Source organism: Calliphora vicina, chromosome 2, assembly GCF_958450345.1.
Source record: "Calliphora vicina chromosome 2, idCalVici1.1, whole genome shotgun sequence".
Classification (NCBI taxonomy): domain Eukaryota; kingdom Metazoa; phylum Arthropoda; class Insecta; order Diptera; family Calliphoridae; genus Calliphora; species Calliphora vicina.
Genome location: NC_088781.1, coordinates 18,490,009 through 18,509,632, shown reverse-complemented (window position 1 = coordinate 18,509,632; position 19,624 = coordinate 18,490,009). Strand labels below are relative to the sequence as shown.

Here is a 19,624-nt window from a genome sequence, read left to right as displayed (position 1 = left end):
TTCCGCAAAAAATAATGCTTAATGAGCACACGAAATTTTCCATATTCTCCTCAAGTCTGCTATCAATGGCTGTCAAGCTCAAACTAAATGACGCAGCTTGTTCAAATTTTGATAGAAATCAAATGACAGGAGCTTAATAGGCGGAAAATTGGCGGCTCCAACATTTTTTAATTGTATTTCAGAACTTGAATATTTTCTAATTGTTTTTCAGAATTTTCCAAAAGTATTTTTCTATTTGAATTTTTAGAAATTACCATTACATATTTCGGAAATACAATTAAAAATTCAGAAATATATTTGGAAAATTTTGAAATATAATTAAAAAATTTCTCAAGTACAATTGGAAATAGTGTAAGCACTATTTCAATTACGTTAATTTGAAAACAAAAAGAACACATGTAAAATGTTGGAAATATTTTTGATCTGTGTCATTTTTCCTTTACATTAAAAAAAAGAACAAACAAAAATGTTTTTTAAGCAAAACATAAAAATATTCACAAGTTATGTATGAATATTATACAATTACCAAATAATTGTTAAAATGATGTACAATTTCGTTAAACAAATGAAATTTTTAATTAATAATAATGATTAATATAAATAAAAACATAAACACAATTTTAACTTCGTTTTTTTTCGTTTTAACAAAAAATTAAAAATAATTTGTAAAAATAAACTTACCCACGCATAATTTTACTATTTCGATCCGCAATACTTTCTTTGCTTCTATAATAAAAAGTTGAATATGAAAAAAAATGCATAAAAAAATTTGGGATAATTTAGAGATATTTTTAAGAATCAAATTTTGTTTTGGGAAATTTTGAAAAAGAATTAGAAGGTTAATAAATTTGTTGTTGTATTTGTTGATTTTTTTTGTTAGTTTAGAGTTTAAGGAAATTATAAACATTAAAAGAAATCAGTTTTAGAATTTGAAAAACAATAATTTAAATAAAGAAATTTCAATTATTTTTGTTTACCTAGCATCAACGACATCTAATGGAAATATGGCTTCATCGTTATACTGTTGTATATCAGATGATTGTATGGTGGAGGTGGTGGCTGTGGTAGGTAGTGGAGGTTGTGATGTTGGCAGTGGTGGTGGTAGTTGTGGATTTGGTGATTGCATAGGTTCATAAGTATTGTGATTGTTTTGTGGCGGTTCTTGTATGTTTGTAATATTATTTAGTGCATTATTTGAATTCCGTTTAGATGATGTTGAAGGAGCGGTGGCGGCATCTTCACCTTCATCACTACTCATCGTCACAAAATTTAATCAATCAATCAAAAACAAAATCCATACAAACAATAAAAGGTTTTAAAATATAAATAAAAAGAGAAACGTAATCAATTTTGCGTAACAGAAGATTATTACAAAAAATTTATAAACCAAATTTTACAATTAAAACAAAGAAAATAAAAAAAAGTTATTAAACGAAACGATGATTTTGTTTAAATGTTGATTTTGGTTAATGTGTTGATGATGGTGGTGTTCAGTTCAAAATTTCGGTAATTTATTGGTGGTTGGTGAGGGCGCAGGTAGAGCAAATAATAAATGTAGCAAGGAAATTAAAAAATGCAAGAAAAGAATAAAAAAGAAATAAACAATACATTAATGAAATTATAATAAAATGAAATGCTAATTATAATTCTTCTATGTATATAAATGTTTATGTTGGAGTATATTACGGAATTTAATTAATAGAATCACTAAAATGAATGCAACACAAACGCAATTCAAACTCTTACAAAAAAAAACAATAATACATATTGTACTGTATGAACCCTGCATATAGAAAATATATATATATATGTGTTTATGTACGATTTCTGTCAGGACTTTGGAAACAATGATGACATCTTTACATCACATATACATACATATGTATGACAGTATAATATTTTCATTATACTCATTTTTCCCTACTATTATGTTGCGTTTTCAATGTATTTCGTTTATATGGTGGTACTTAATTACGTAATATGAAACGAATTATTAATTTAAAAAGTTATTTTCATCAAAATTCTATATTGTTGATCGTTATCCCGTGTCTATACTTGACAAATATTTATCATAACAGTTAATGACGTTTGTTGTCAGGACAAAGTTGTCCGATTTTGACGTTTATCATGATAAAATGAGAGAATCTTTTCAATTCCATTTCTAATTTAGCGGATTCTGAAAAAATAATTCGTATAAATAGTTTTATCAAAATACCAAATTTTCCTAATGTATCGTACGGGAATGAAAAAATTTGGTTCCGGGAGCAAATCGAAAATTTTCGATACTAAAAAGATTTTTTGAACCTCTACTCTTCTGAATTCGATAATATTTCATACAAATGTTTTCCATGGCCATACAAAATTTAAAGTTCTTCAGACTTTCGAAATTCGATTTAGTTTGGTTTTTATATAAGTTCAAAGTTCATATTTTTTAATAAAAATGCGATTTATTGCTTCATCATATTCGGAAAGTTTTGCTTTACTTCTTTAATTTAAAAAAAGTGCCGTATGCTCGCCAAAACTTATGGAGAATGTGTTCCATCGGTTTCAACGTGCGAGAGATGGGTTGTGCGGTTCAGAAGTGGTGATTTTGACACGGAAGACAAAAATCACCCAGGCCAGCCAAAAAAGTTTGAATACCAAGAATTGGAGGCATTACACCATAAAGATTGTTGTAAAACTCATCAATAGCTTGTAAAATCATTGGGAGCTACTCAGGCAGCAATTTCAAAACATTTTCGAGCAGCAGGATTCATTCTAAAGCAGGGAAAAACCAAATATCCATGGCGCTTAGGTAATTATCAGTATTTGGAGGGAGCAAAAGACTATTATTTATTATGAGCTACAGGGAACCTGTACCGAACCCAACTGATTCGTTTGAAGTGAGCATTGGCCGAAAAAATTATCAGAATATGCGGCCAGATATGAAAAATGTATTTAGAATGAAGTGATTGGGAAGTTTTGTCTCACCCGCCTTATATTACAGAACTTGCCCCGTTTGAATACTATTTGTTTCGATCGATACATTTTACTTCAGAACAGAGTATCCGAAATTCGTTTTTGGCCTCAAAAGATAAGAAGTTCTTTTGGCTCTGAATCCATATGTGGCCAGAAAGATGGGAAAAAGGTCATAGCTAGCAATGTCCAATACTTTTAATAAATTTATATAGTACAAATGTTTCAAAATAAAGGCTAAATATTTGAAAAAAATCCCACAATTTTGTTTGATTTTTTTCATTCACATTTTTCTCTCCCCAAAAGTTCAAATTTGTTAACACTTGGGATATGTTCTAAAAATTTAACGAAACATTTTGTATTTTTAATGAGTTTTAATAAAATTTGAGAAATAACATTTAGCAAATATTGAAAATTTCTAGTTTTGTAATCGACTATTTAGTTATTTAAATAACAATCCTAGTGTTATTACGTAATTAAGTACAATTGTGTTGCAAAATTTAAATGCTTTGTAATTTTCCCTCTGAAATTTTAAAATAATACTTAAATATTTAATTAGTTGTCCTTTTTTCTAACAAAAGAAAAAAACTTAAAAAGCTTTAATAGTTTTTTCAATAAAATTATTTAAACATTTAGAATTCTTTTGTGAATATTCATAAAAAGAAATAAAAAAACATGATATAAATTAAAATAACTAAAATAAGGTTTTTAAAAATAAAAAAAAAACAAATAAATTAATAACTTACTATGTATATGTATCTAATTTAAAAATAAAAACCAAAAATACTTTTCATAAATATGCAATTGAACTTTAAGATTACTTCAATACATTTGTATATTAATTTCTGTTTGCTTCAAATTATATTAAAATCTAAATGATATTGCAATAAATATAAATACCTGGAAAGATTATGTTTCATTATGCAATATAATGCATTTTTAGTACTAAAACGTCCCATGATTTTGGATTCTTTGAGAGCCTTCTTCTCTTCCGCTAAAATCTTATTGACATAACGATAATTGCGAGAGAAACGATTTAGGCGGATGGTTAACGAAACTAAAAATGCTTCCATTAAACGTATAATTGGATTTGCCTGGAAGTCTATTAATGGAATTTATTTAAATATAATAAAATGAGAAATTCTTGTTGGAGAATATTATAATAAACACATACCTGCATCAGAATCCTCACCAGTATCACCGCTATCAACTTCGGTTTTCTGTTTCATTTCACTGGTATGTGGCCTTGAATGTATTTCACCAACTTTACTAGTTGAGGGACCCATATCGGTTTGACCATCTTTAATATTTTTAGGCTTTTGACTCTCCTTAAAAAATAGAAATTAGATTTATTTAAATTAAAAACTAAATAATGTAAATAAGAGTTAAGGTTAACAATTTGTTCAGTGCCATTTATAATATGTTTCAAAACTAATTTAAATATTTCCAGTTTCTAGATTTAACCCATCTTTTGCTGAAAAACCAAAAACTATGCATTTTTTCTTTATAAAATTTACATTTTTAATTTCAGCTTGAGAATAGGTCTCATTTATGCCTAATAGTACTTTTGAACATTGATTAACTAAACAGTCATGTCAGTCATTATAAGTTTTCTTCTCAAAGTCATAGTAATATTTCTGCACAAATAAACCGATTCGTTGCGATTTGTTTCCCATCGAATGTTTTTATTATATTTTTGTTTGAGAAATATTTGGCAGGTCCTATCATCTATAATCTGCTGAAGTGTGGCCTGACCATCACAGGGAACCTGTACCGAACACAACTGATAGGTTTGAAGTGAGCATTGGCCGAAAAACGCCCAGATCATGACATGTTGCAATTCATGTTAAAACTTATTTAGAAAGTTTTGCCTCAGCCACCTTATAGGCCAGGACTTGCCCCGTCCGACTGCTATTTGTTTTGATCAATGCAGAACTCTTTTTCACTTCAGAACAAAATATCCGAGCCTTGATTCGATTTTGGACTCTAAAATGGCGCGTTCTTATTTAATTTTTACACATAACTTTTTATTTAGTAGTTTCTAAATAATTATTTTTTTATAAATACTTCTAAATGTGTAATTAATTAAAAAATGTGTAAACTATAAGATATAATATCTAGCTATAATACTGTTTTTTTCTAGCTCTCGATTGAGAACAAAATTTACTATCATTTTTAATTTGATTTTATTTATACGAGGACCACTTTTTGAGGCCTTCAGACTACGGCACACCTTGGCGTTTATAGTCCAAATTCAAATCTTAAACTCAAATACATATCTCCTAAAGCCATTTCATTTAAATCGGACTATCAGCTTAGAAGTTACAGATTTATTTCCACTTTTTTAATTCCCCCACTTTGAGGCATTATATTTTTTATTGGGTTGCGTTAAGCCGTTAGTTTATGCCAAAAACCTTATAGTAGCTCTGAAACAATATCGAATGAGAAATAGCCGATGTTCTTACTGATATAGAGTGCAAGAGACGTAATAAAGAAGAATCGAGCATATACGATAGTGGTGCACGAAATCGAAATTTTAATAAAAACGATCATATACAATTCTTCAAAATATCAGTTATTTATAATTTTTCTATTGCCATAAAGTTCAGAATACAACATATACTGCCAGATATTAAACTACAATTAAACAAGTCTTAATTAAGCTGATTCTGTACCACATAAACTCCTAGTTGGATCCAAAATAAGCTCAATCAACAATTTTATATAGTTCTAACTTAATAAAAATATTAGATTTTATCTAAAATGGGTTAAACATTACAGAAAAAAAATATTACCAATAACATTATTATAAATACTTTTTTTGTATATAAATATGTACATATGTAAATAAATATTACAACAATTATTAATAAAAAGAAGGCTTATTATAATCTAGCCGTTTATATATAATATAACTTCAATTCTGTTTGAATTTTGTATTAACTAAAATTATGTAAAAGAAAAAACAAAATCAAATAATTTAGGTGGTATTCAAAAGTGTTTCAAGTATATAAATTGTTATTGAATTGTGTGTGAAAGAAAAAAAATTCATTAAACGTGTTCTTTACATCGATATGTAATGTATTTAAGGAAAAATTCGAATAAATTTCGAAATTAAACAGAAAAACTCACAAAATATTCACTTGTTGAACGATGAGCGTAACATAAAGGTTCGGATAAAGTTGAATTACGATTACCTACACCCGCATCTATATCGACACCGGTTTGATGGTCATCAAACAATAAACCAATATGAGATGGTGGTGCGGAGGCATAAGAACGTTGTCTTAAGTAAACCTGACGACGATATTGAACACTACTTATATCCTTCCAAACCTTTTGTTTTATTCACACATATTTGTATGTATATATATTTTTTTTTGAATGTTAAACATTTAATTTAATTCAAACAATATCCAATGCATGCACAAATTTTTGTAATTATTTGTAGTTTTTTTTCGAAATCAAAAAAATATTGTTTTTTAATTAAATTTTGACAAATCACAATATAAACATTTTAAAACTTATTCTCAGATATGAAATCAAACTTATACTTACATCATATAAAGTTTTACGGCGACTCATTTTAATTTCACTATCGGTTATGTTTTCATTGTCAGTATCGAACAGGCCCTCAGAGTCGGTTATAACTTCCAATTCGAATTTATCATCGACATCTTCAAACATATAGTAATCTCCAGCACGTACAGCTATTTTAAAAAGGAAATATTATATTAATTTAAGTTTATTTCAATATTATTAACATATAAAACATCTATATTTACAAAGTAAGAAAAAAAATTACATTGAAATGAATTAATAATTAAAAAAAAATTAAAGGAAAATAGAAATAAAATATTTATATATACACATCTGCTCAAAATAATAGATACACCAAAATTTATTTTTTAAAAACGAAAAAAAATAATGGTATATTGTAAAATTATAAAAAAAATTCAGTCGATTTTTATTTATAGTTAAAAGGAGAGTAAAAAACAAAAACAAAATATTTCATAATTAATTATAAATATTATAAAGTAAATTAAATTTCTTAAATTTCGAAAAATTTGGTGCTCATAATAATAGATACATTTTTAAAAATTCTTATTAAACAAAAGCTAATAAATTTTATCTTAAAAAAATTAGTTTATTATTAAAGTAAAGCTAGTATCCAGTATATCCACCTTTGTTTTGTAAAACTTTCTCCACTCTTCTGGGCATACTGGATATCAAGTTCTGACACTTCTCCAATGGAATCTCGTACCATATTTTTTGCGTTTTCTCCCATAAATCGTCTTTATTTTTGAAAACTTCCTTCGAAAGCCTTATCTTTAATTCACTCCACAAGTTTTCTATTGGGTTTAAATCAGGGGATTGGCTGGGCCAGCTTAAAACAGGTACGTTATTCTCCAAGAACCAGTTTTTAACTAATCTTGAACTATGTTTTGGGTCGTTGTCCTGCTGGAATGTCCATATTAATGGCATATTTTCCGATGCATATGGAAGCATTACGTTTTCCAATATGTCTCTATACCCACTAGCATTCATGGTATCTTCTATTCGGAATATCGGACCAACACCATTCCATGAAAAGCAACCCCAAACCATTATGTTTCCCCCGCCATGTTTTACCGTCTTTTTTGTAAATTTAACGTGGAATTCTTTTCCTTTTGGTCGGCGTACATTTCTTTGGCAGTCGTTTCCAAACAAATTTATTTTTTTTTCGTCGCTCCATAAAATATTTCTCCATTTTTTTTCGCCTTCACACCCGGACCATTGTAAGTGCTCTTTAGCAAATTCTAATCTTGTCTTGATATTTTTTTGGCGCATTAGTGGCAATTCTTCCCGGCAATTTAGCTTGTAAAAGACGACGACGAACTGTTTGTGGACTGATTTCGTTACATAGCTCCGCAGAAATAGCTTTCGATGATATGAAAGGGTCTTTTTTAACCATAAGGACGATCCGCCTATCTGTTTCTGGACTGGTTTTCTTTGGTCTACCGCGAGTTTCTCTTTTTTGTTTTTTAGATAAAGCATTTTGGACAAAATGTAAAGATCTTCCTATGCTCTTTGCTATTTCCCGTAATGATTTTCCTTGATTTCTCATCGTTTGAACAATTTTTTTCTCATCTTCGGTACAATGATGATTTCGTCCCATTTTCTTCAAAAGAGTCCTATTTTTTATAAAATTGTTGCTAAAATTTAAATTATACTTACTGTTTCACGTAAATAGGAACAAAAAATTGCACAAAAAAAAAATTGTATATAAACAAATTACAAATTACTGATGTGTATCTATTTTTATGAGCAAATAATTTTTTGTAATTCAAATAAATTCGTTTTTAAAAATCAACATGAAAGCAAATAGTTGCCAGATTTTTGACTGACATGACATTGCCAGATAGAAATTTTAATAATATGATGTATTCTTAACGCTTGCGAGGAAATTTTCAATGTTACCGCCATTTAAATTTTTTCCAATTAGGTGTATCTATTATTTTGAGCAGATGTGTACATAGTAAGTATTTCTTTACAACTATATGAGATTTTATATGATCTCAAATGTTTGTTTAATAAAATTATATGTTATTAAGTTGTATTATTAAAATGTTAAAGCCACATTTATATATTTTACTTTTTGTCATATTAAAAACTAAAGTACATACTTGCGTCTTTATACAAGGTAAAAAATAAAAGTTGTAAATAATCATGGCTTAGATCTGTATTGATGATGTAAAAAATAACAATAAAAAATTATAATTTTACCAAATGAAATTAAAATACAACATACAATAAAGAAAATATATTAGAGCCTTTCACAATATCAAGTAAAGATTTAGTTATATTTGCTGTATTCCTGTTTCAGAAATTATGGGATTTTATGAAACTTTTCCAAAATTCTTATTTCTTTTGGATTACTCTGTAATTCGTTTCGGAAGAAACAGGCAGATTTTTTGTGGGCTTAAATGCATAAAATGCATAAAAAATTTAATCAAAAATATTTAAAAATATATTACAAATTCCTCAGATACAGAAATGTATGTTAATATCATATTCTATTAATTTTTCGAATCTAATATTTTTTTCTTCTTGGACTCAGGGGATGACTCCTACTCATGCAAAGCATTGTGTTGGAAATTGGAAAATAGATTATGGGAGGGAGGGAAGAGGGAGTGGTGTTTGTGGACATTCGATTTGAACTTTCCTACATTGAAAGAGAGACTTCAACGGGAAGTTTGTTCCACATACGGACAGTACGGCTAAAGAACGAACACCTGTACGCAGTCGAGAAGTTCCAAAATAGACTTTGAATCACCATCCCATACATGGGAGTTTTATTCCATTTTCAGTCGGATGTAGGTGCTGTAAATACTGAGCAGATCAAGTAACGCTGAGTCTTGCGAGCGCGATCCCCAATAGGGACCGCTTTAAAATAGGGAAATCAATTTAATGATGTCCATTACAGAGCCCACGTTTCTTATATTTCGCTCAAAGTAATAATATACAATATTAGCATTATATAAAAGGTAATGAAAATGAAATGAAAACAAATTCCGAGTAAGTGTAATCATATCAAAATGTCCACAAAACTTTTTTATACGAGCATTTTCATAACATTACAAAAGATAAATAACAGATTTAGAATTCTTTAGTCATGTGCAAGTGAACCAAGGTTATTCCTATTCGATAGAAATTTAGACTAAATTTTTCAACAAGATCGTTCAAGAACTCTCTGAGTTAGAGTTGACACAAGTCTTGAGTTACAAAACATTTATTTTGATAGATATCCAACTCGCATCCCACTGAGCGACCAAAAAGCTCTTCATGGAAAAGACCTAAGCTTTCTTTTGAGAGAAAAAAGGACCAATTTTAAAAAGAAGTCAAAAACAGTTTTTGATTTAGCAAAAAGAAGTCAACATTTTTTTAAAGATAATACATGGATGAGAAAAAACCTGTTTGCGAAATTGTCAAATTTTGAGCACCTCTAACTCAGAGAGTTCTTGACCGATTGATGAAAAATTGTGTCTAAATTACTATCAACCTTGGTGCAAATTGCATTCTGATCGGAAGACATCGGTTTCAAAATTTGGTTCACATGAAATGTAATCCCCATATATAAAAGTGAATGTGTGTGTGTATATTTTAGTGTTTGTATGTTTATTTGTTTGATGGTTATACGACGGCTAAACGTCTGACCCGATTTGTTTGTATGTTCCAATATGTCTGGCTACTTTTTGTTTTGAACAAAGTTAATTTTAGAAATGAAATATCTAGGAAACTATAATAGATAGAGTTCTCAAATATTACATGAGCAATTCCAACGTTTGTATAAATAATAATGAGACAAAAATGGGAGTTGTAGCAACAGTGGACGTTACACCTCCCATATGAAGTAAATTAAAAAAAATTCTACAATCAATATTAATATTTAGGACACAAATGGGAGCACTATCAATAGTGGGGGTGGCACCTCCCATAGATATGGCAAATTGTATATAGGGGAAGCTAGAGCCGCTAACAATATTAAGTAAATGTTAAAATTTGTGGGAAAACCTTTTATCAGTCAATAATATTAAGTAAAAGTGAAACTATAATAGCTGAAGTCCTTAATACAAAGTAAATACTAAAAATCTTATATCTTGGAAATTACATTAGGTGGAATCTTCAAAATTTGTATGAATCTTCTATTGCTAACATCTTTATTTAGTGCACTGATAGTTCATATTTCCTGTACGAAGTATATATTATTTATCGCTTATTTAAGAAAAGAGGCATATTCTTTATTTTATGTGAGCAATTCAATTGATATTCAATTTGGGCCATAAATGGTCGGTTGTGGACATATGGCCTTAGTATGTATTTAGGAAGTTATATTTCTTTGATTTTTCAACTTATTATTTCATTAATAAATTGCAGAATCATAAGCATACTTTGTAGCACTAAAATGGGAATATACAATTTTTAAAAATTCGAACTAGAACGAATTTTGTTGAATAACGAAAAAACGTTTTAGTGGAATGACAATATGATTATTATTGAAGCTAATAAATCCAACAAAATCTGTAATACTTGGACATGGTTGAGATTGGCCAGCTTAATGGAATGACATTGTAAATGATGTAGAAACAAACATATTTATGCCTGCTTCAATAATAAAATACCAAATATTACAGTATACTGAATACAGAATACTCCTGTTTATATAAAAGAGTGGGACGCAGTTTGCGACGCAGTTTAAACTAAAATTGTAAAAAGTATAAAATAAAACTAAAGCATAAAATAAATTTAAATGGTGCTAAATGCAAAAATACATATGTATGTGATACTTAGAAAATGCATAGGACGAAATAAACTATGGAAAGGAAGTAAAAATTCTAATAAATACTTAAATTTAATTTAATAAAAGGGACAGCAACATTATTTTTCTAAATACATGCTTATAAGATCTTAAAATTGTGCTAAAATTATGTAACTACAAAATAAAACATAAACAAATAATAATAGTAATAAATTACCCTGTGGATGCAGTTTAATTTCTTTCCTTTTATGAGGTCTTGAGCCATAAATGGGAGTTCCTTGGTCTATAATAAAATTAAAAAATAAAAGCAAAGAAAATAAAACAAAATTAAAAGAAAATCAAAAAAAGCAAAATAAAAAAGTTATACAAAATTTGTATACAATAAAGCAGAATAAAAAAAATCGAAATCTTGGATTAGTTTTAAGATCCAGTGTTTATTTTTTTTACTTAAATATATTTTTGTTTTATAAATTTAATGTAAAACTAACATTTAGAGGAAAAATTAATTTGAAAAAGAGACTAATTATACGGCATTCATTAAAATTGGATTTATACACAGGTTTTAATAAAACTTAACCATTTTTAATAAATTAATCCATGTTTTTTTTTATTGATTTATTTATTTTTATTTTAAAATTTTATTAGAAATGGTAAAGTGTTTATTGACAAAAGGTTTTTAAAATTGTTTAAAAAATGTATGGGAATAAAAATTGATTAAAGGCCAATTGGTGTTATTTACAATTAAAAAAATGTGATTTCGTTTCTTAGAAAAAAACTATTTTATTTATGTAAATTTATTTTACAAAATTGTTAAAAAAAAAGTATTTGAAAAATAGTAGAAGTAGAAAATAAAAATACATTGTCCATGCAAACGTAGATCACAGCAGGCATTCGCGTATAGCATTGAAGTATCCGTAGCATATAAATCCGTACCAACAGGACCCCAGCTATTAGGCCTTTTCGAGTAACGCATTAAAGCCTCTTCCTGAGCCCACGACAAATTACTTAAACGTCTATTGGAATCTTGATGTTTGTGGCTATTATCCTCAATAGGATATTTGGCATTTCCTACACTTTGATGACGCCGATGCAACAACCTCTTGCGCATGGTAACATGCAATTCTTCCTGTTTCTGCAGAGGTTTACTAGGAGTGGCGCATTTAATGGAAACAGTATCATTCCAAGAAACAGCATTTACCGAGGATTGTCTACGGTGACGGGTGGTAAATGATGATCTACGTTCATTTGTTACATTGGAAGATATAATAGAGCCATTGTTACTCTTCGAAACATCTGCTTGTAGAGTGCGTGCTGACAACAACACAGGCGAGGGTCTGTGTATATTGGTATTCTATAAAAAATTTTATTTTTAATTTAGTTGGCAAGTTCAAAATTTCCAATTTGCTTAAGTTACCGCATAAAATACTTCATTTGATCCTTCTGAAATATCATATTTCGGGTGTGATAAATCAGAGGGCGTGCGATGAGAGTACATGGATAATCTCGGAGCCTCTAAGAATCCCTCTAGGGGTATAGTCAGTACATCCGATGTAGGTGTTAATGGCTTAATTTGTTTGTATAGAAATAATTATTATAATGTTGGTGTACTATATAAATTCATTTAAATACCTGTGTATGTGGCTCGATTTCAATTTCTGGTAAATTTATAAATTGTTTTGTATTCTTATTGAGATTGTCTCCATAATCACTTATTGATTTAATATCTGCATATTCCGTGTTAATATAGATCTTACTTAAATCCTCTTCGGAGCCATTATTGCTACTACAACTCGTTATACTTGCTGTACTGGCCGTGTTCATATGAATATCTTCCTCGTCTGGCGTATGATAGCCAGAACCTTGGCAGGAAAGAAAACTATTGCAGTGGGCCAGTGGGGCTAATTTCAAGGCTGTTTCTTTGTTGACTAATATGTATATATAAATTATTTATTTTTTTTCGAAAATCACTTTTTTTTAGTAAAAATAAAATTTCCACTCAAAAATTATTGGGAAAATGCAACGGAAAAAACGCGAAAAAACAGCATCAAAAGATATAATTATGCAGACAGAAACAGAGATCTAAAAATATATATGTATATATAACTGAAGCATAAAAAACTGGAAAATGGAAACAAGTTGGACTTGAAATTCCAGAATTTCCTAGCATTTTTGTTAGTAATAATAACATAAATAATTCTGTTTCTGTCTGATTACATTTCACTCTTCATTTTTTAAATCATAATGTATAAAGTACTCTTAAACCTTAATTAATCTTCATATTAATGTTAAGAAAAACAAAATAAAAAAACTCTTAAACATACCATCGAAATGAGTAGGTTTTTCTTGAGGCCTTAACATCTTTTGTTGGGTTGCTCTAATCTTTTCCATTTTACGTTTGATTTTATATAAAACTTCTTCTTCATAATCTTGACGTTTTTCAATTTGCTTTTGCCTCAAACGTTCGATAATTTCCGCACCTCTGTAAAACATATACAACAAATAAATATCATATCAACCAAATTTTAAATCAATATTAGTGCAATTTACCTGGAGGCCAATATGTTATTAGCTCTAGTGTCTGATATAATATGACAGAAGTAATGTGACTTAAATATTCTCAATTGGAATATCAAGAATGCAAAACAAATTGCATCCCACAATAACACCGACTGCACTGTAATGGAGGGACACCCATTAGCTGTATCTGAGGTTATTTCCGACATAATATCTTTGCTGCTACAACTAATACCCAATAAATGGACGGCCCAACAACATTTCATTTGTAAAGTGTCCATAAACAAACAACCAACCATTTGTAAACTGGTTTTTATAACAATATTGGTCACATTATAGGCCAACAACCATTTCCAGCGTGTTGTTATGGAACGTATAGGTCGCAGATAGAAATCTGAACCCTCCCATAGGAACATAAATGCGCCAATTAAATAGCCAATGGCCAAAAAGTCGGAAATATTTGTACCGGCCAAAAATACTACAGCCAAAGTGACCCAATAGAAGCCACAGAGCACGGCGTGCTTAAAGATATCCAAATAGTTGCGTATGTGTGAAAGGAAATCATGTGTGGGATTTTCAAAATCAACTTTGTCCAAATTGGCAATATCTTTTATCACAGATTTGTTGCTGCCACCCGGATAATTAGGAACATTTTCCAAGGTAAATACACGTTTCTGGCGATTCACCAACAGTAGGAGTACAAAATCAAATATTAATTTCTTGGTATGATCATAGTGAAGGTCACCGGGTAGCATAGCCCAACGTTGTAGAGCTTCGGAATATTTTGTATTAACCCATACATATTCTGGAATAAAAATGGATTTAAAAATTAAAATTATCATATCAAAATGTGTCTCTCTTAAAATGATATAGTTGGGACGAAACGCTAAAATTTCGATCAAAATCTGTCGATTTCTTTACTTACCTATACACATTGAAGGCGGTAATTCCACCAGCAATACATATTGCACCAAAATTGATGTTAAAATGAACACTTGCAAAACGCCCCATATATGAGCATTCTTTTTCCTCTTAAACAGCAACAACAGAATCAACCACACCGAATAGGCCACCGCAACAATATCCTGTCTGTAGGTTATGGTGGATACCAATGCGACCAAGCAGATTTCATAGCCAAATTTATAAAAGCCAAAATTTAATAGATATTTAATCATTCCCTCCAATTTCTTTTCAGCATCTTCTCTTCCCACACCTGGAAAAGCAACCTTTGGCAGAGGATCATTTTGAATGCCCTTTAAGCGGCGCATTTGATATTGTCTTAGAGCTATAACAGCATGTAAAGTGGCAATGACCATATAAATAATATATCTCTTGAGTAGGCCCATTAGACCGAACTCAGGACTGGCTTTGTAGAGGCCAAACCATTCGGCATTATTGCCTTTGTACTGGCCATTTTCATTGGGACAGTTGTAGTCATATTTGGCATGATTTAAGTAGGCGATTTGATATATCATTTTGGACAAAACAATAATCGTGACAACTAGAGAGATGAGGCGGCTGAAGAAGAAATTCATGCGTACATTTGAAACAACTCCCACCACACACAACGCTACAAAAGGTACATGAAGAAGGGATACCTGGAAAGAATTAGGAGTTTATATAAAAAAATAATGGAAATTTATCATGAAGTCCATAAGAAAACACAAACAAATTGACCTTAAGTCTTCCGATTTTATTAATATTCGATAAAGTCATAGTCTTTAGAGTTTGGACAATTCATATAGCCATGTCAACATGCCAACAAATCACTTTCATACATGATTGAATCGTGAATAAAATCTCGAGTTATATTTAAAGAAATTAAAATGTCCATAGTCAAAATCGGAAGACCCAAGGTCAAATATTTTAGAGTTTTCTGTGCTCTTTGGTGGAATTCAGACCATTCTTTACATACCTCACTAACAGCGCATACAAATGCCGTTATATACACTACTTTGATCCAATGCAATTCTAATAATCTCCAAATCACACCCTTAAAATGTTTGAAGAAAACTTCAGTCTTATGGCGGCAACGATTCAAAAAGAGACGTATCAAATTGCCAGCAGATTCAACGAATTCTAAGCCTTCCGATTCAGCAACACGGGAAGTAGTACGTGATTTATGTCTAACAGGCTCCTCCTCCGAGTCACGTTCAACAGCTTCAGTAGGTTGATTCATGGACGCAATAAAACGTTTATGGAAATAATGAACTTGTATTACGGTTAAGATGACAATGATGGTGGGTGAGACTAAGTGCAAAAATAAATCTTTGGTCTTATAACGTTCCAAACCGATATCGGTTTGCCTTAAAAGAAAGTTAAAATTATTAAAAAAAAAAGTTGAAAAAAAAATATATAAAATACTTACAAAGTGGTGGAGATATTTAGATATTGTTCCCAATACTTATCGAATTTATCAAACTGATAGGTATAAATCAATATCAATATGGACATGGCATAAAAGATTAGGAATAGCCAAAATCCATACATAAGCTTAACCCAGGCTTTCGATGACGACTGAAATACCAGCAGGAAAAATAGGAACAACGCCATATAGCAGATACGAAAACCAGTCATTTTTTCACCAGTCATGGCGCACAAGAATATAACCAAAACCAACAGCCAAATCCATAATCTGACCAGGAGGTTTTTTATAACGATGCCCATCTTTTTCAGGAACTTGGATGTTTTTTTACCACCAACTTGACCCTGATCACCAATAGAGTGACCAACACTCAGTTGTAGTGGTGCAAAGATATCGGCCAGTGTGCTGTCACGTCTCTTGTCAGTTTTTTCTTTGAAAAACTGTCTCAACGTGACCCAAAACATGAGCAGGAATGATGCTTTCACTATCAGCGGTATGCAGGGCTGCATACCATTCTCCTGAGGTCGTTCAAAACCAATTTGTTTCAAATTAATGCCCGAGATCTGTAAGGAAATGAAATAAATTAGTACATACTTTTCGAATTTCCATAAGAAATTTGAGAGTTTTGTGCTAAATAGTGAAAAAGATGTGGTAGTTTGTAGCTACTAGTAAAGTAGAAAACTTAATTCAACTTACATCTACTTTGGAAGGTAATTCATCATTAGTTAGGTCCATGCCATAGATGTATTGAGCTATTAATAGCAATTCAGCATAGATGACTATAAAGGGACTTGAACGCATCATGGCTTTGCGTTGATTCGGTATCATCCATAAAACGTTGGCCCATAACAGTAAAACAAATGTTAGCCAACTGTGATAGACGATGGACCAGGCCTGTAAAAAAAATGATTTGAAATTAAAAAAAAAATTTAAAAATGTTGGACAAGGCATCGGCGCTTAACCGTTCCAAATTTATTAAAACTTGGTACACAGGTTCTTTATGCTCATGGTAAATTGAAAGTGCTCAATCTTTTTAAATTCGCTTTGGCTTGTCTATTATCGAGGTCTAATATTATATAAGAATGGTGTAAAATCGGTAAATTTCAATTGTATACAATATTTTCATAGCAATGCTTTTGTAGTCTATATTTATCATATATTTATCTCAAAAAGATATCTTCCAATTTCTAAAGATTTTGCTCAATTATAAGCCATTGTATGTATGAAGGGACCATAAGGGGAATTCGAGGTAATAAACATTTAGTAAAAATTTCCTCAAATTTCGAAGAATAATCAAAACATTTTAATATATTTTTAGGATTATCTTTGTAAATAGTTGTCTGATTTTTATAAACTTACCCCCATTTTCTCAATCTCTGGTTATTTTTTATCGTGACGATAAACTGACAGTTCTCATACAAAAAAAATGTTAATTGGAGGTTTATCGTTACGAAAAACGATAACCAGATATTGAAAAAATGTGGGTTAGTCTTATATAAATCGCAGGGGCTTCTAAGTATATCACCAAAAATTATTTTCGTACATTATTAAATGGTCTTTCTTTAAGCGATTCCTATTTTCAAATTTAAATATATCAAACTGTGTGAGATATCATCGAAATTTATCATCGCTTAAAAGACCTATCGATTTCATTATGCATGGAATATAACATCGTTCAAATGTCCGCCGCGGCTTCGCTGTGTGACAGGCATCCGAAATGTCGAATTTTCTATGACTCTGGTTGAATTTGACCGATGGCATGAGTTATGTTGGCTTTCAGGGCCGCTGTACTTTGTGGCTTTTTCGCATAGACCTGCGACTTCAGAAAACCCCACAAGGAAAAGTCTAACGGGGTCAAACTGCACAATATCGGTGAAATTGAAATTCAGGCCAGAAGAAATTGGTAATAGAAGAAATTGGTAATAATAATAATGATTTTTGGATGAAAACTTGGATCAGCCAATTCGACAAATGTAGTTTCAACAATATGTCCGCTATCAACTGTCAAAGTTTGGAAGTCCCTATTGAAAGACCCTTTATAAGACTCAGTTTATGAAAATTTAGCAATTAATTATAAAAATATACAAAAAAAAGTAAATAAATTTTTTAAAATATATCCAAAATTACAATTATCTAGCTCGAGAACACCCCTTGGTCGCATTCTGAATTTTATATGTGTTTTTATTCCCTTTACCATCAGTGGCAAGGTGGCAAGTTTGTCATTCTGTTTGTAATTTTCCACAAAGTATATGGGTATATATGAAATTAGCACCAAGGTTAGACCTATTGGATAGTAATTCAGATACAATTTTTCAACAAGATTTTGAGATTTTGGCAAAACATGTGTTTTTTATCATCCATGTAACTTATTACCTATTATTCTTAGCAAAATGAGTCACAAATAGTTTGGATAGCTATTTCTTCAATCTTTCGAAAAAAATATTTAAAATAAAAAATTTTTAATATTTTTGATGATATATGATGAAAACAACTTTCCGTTGCTCCACCAATAACTCACATATACGATTCATATATCAATAAACCCGCTATAGACCCGGTTGGGTTTTTATATGGATTACTAAATCATTAATATACACAATATGGATATCTAATAATATTTCAAAGACCTTTGCAAAGGCGTATATAATGCCTACAATAAGTCAAAAAAAAAATTTTTAAACCGATTTTTTTCACCGAAAAAAATTTGTTCGACTGAAATATTTTTCACTAATAAATTAAAAAAAAATTTGTTAAAAAATTAAAAAAAAATTTGTTTTAAAAAAATATTGAAATGAAATTAAAATTTTTTTTTTGCCATGAAATTTTTTAATACTAAATTAAAAAAAAAATAAAGAACAATTTGGTAAAGGGTATATAAAATTCGGCACAGCCGAATATAGCTCTCTTATTTGTTAAACGTGGAATGGCTCACATTTAAGGAAAATCATATCTTTTTTGAGATATCGGATTTCTAGAAAAAAAAAACTGTAAAATCAACGATTTAAAAAAAAAATCTCATTAAAAGTTTAAAAGTTATTAATAGTTTTACATTTGGTATTTTGCACGTATCTCTTATAAAACACGAAATTTCAACCTATATAAAAACCAAACTGATCCGAATTTCGAAAGTCTAAAGAACTTTTAATTTTGAAGCAAACTTAATTTTTAGATTACTCACCATCATTAAAACATTTGTAAATATATAACTATTTTGATAGATAAATCCTCCAATGCCCGTTATGCCATACCATATTTGATCGCATATCCCGGATTTATATTCAACATCGGCAGATTGATTAGCATCCATGGAACTTAAAGGTATATCATTATTTGGTTGCTGTTGTTGTTGTGGTGTTATACCACTATTATTGTCAGTTGTTGTAGTTGCAGATTTACGTGTAGCTGAACGCATAAGCTATAATTTTAGAAATTTTCCAAATATTAAATGTGTAATATGTACTGAATGTTACAAATGAAATGCAATCGAAAAT

At 29.9% G+C, this 19,624-nt stretch overlaps 1 protein-coding gene across 1 annotated transcript in view; it reads right to left on the bottom strand.

Annotated features, from left to right (window-relative positions):
* Window positions 1-19,624, bottom strand: part of Piezo (piezo) — a 154,177-nt gene that overhangs the window by 10,122 nt on the left and 124,431 nt on the right. Inside the window, exons 11-27 of the mRNA XM_065499391.1 lie at window positions 19,312-19,548; window positions 16,830-17,027; window positions 16,137-16,696; window positions 15,684-16,074; window positions 14,694-15,366; window positions 13,802-14,573; window positions 13,576-13,733; window positions 12,884-13,179; window positions 12,669-12,818; window positions 12,074-12,605; window positions 11,472-11,537; window positions 6,514-6,665; window positions 6,076-6,291; window positions 4,130-4,283; window positions 3,856-4,057; window positions 978-1,250; window positions 682-726 (exon numbers count right to left, since the gene is read on the bottom strand). Coding sequence (XP_065355463.1) covers window positions 682-726; window positions 978-1,250; window positions 3,856-4,057; window positions 4,130-4,283; window positions 6,076-6,291; window positions 6,514-6,665; window positions 11,472-11,537; window positions 12,074-12,605; window positions 12,669-12,818; window positions 12,884-13,179; window positions 13,576-13,733; window positions 13,802-14,573; window positions 14,694-15,366; window positions 15,684-16,074; window positions 16,137-16,696; window positions 16,830-17,027; window positions 19,312-19,548 — 5,075 coding nt within the window. The remainder of the gene's footprint in view (window positions 1-681; window positions 727-977; window positions 1,251-3,855; window positions 4,058-4,129; window positions 4,284-6,075; window positions 6,292-6,513; window positions 6,666-11,471; window positions 11,538-12,073; window positions 12,606-12,668; window positions 12,819-12,883; window positions 13,180-13,575; window positions 13,734-13,801; window positions 14,574-14,693; window positions 15,367-15,683; window positions 16,075-16,136; window positions 16,697-16,829; window positions 17,028-19,311; window positions 19,549-19,624) is intronic.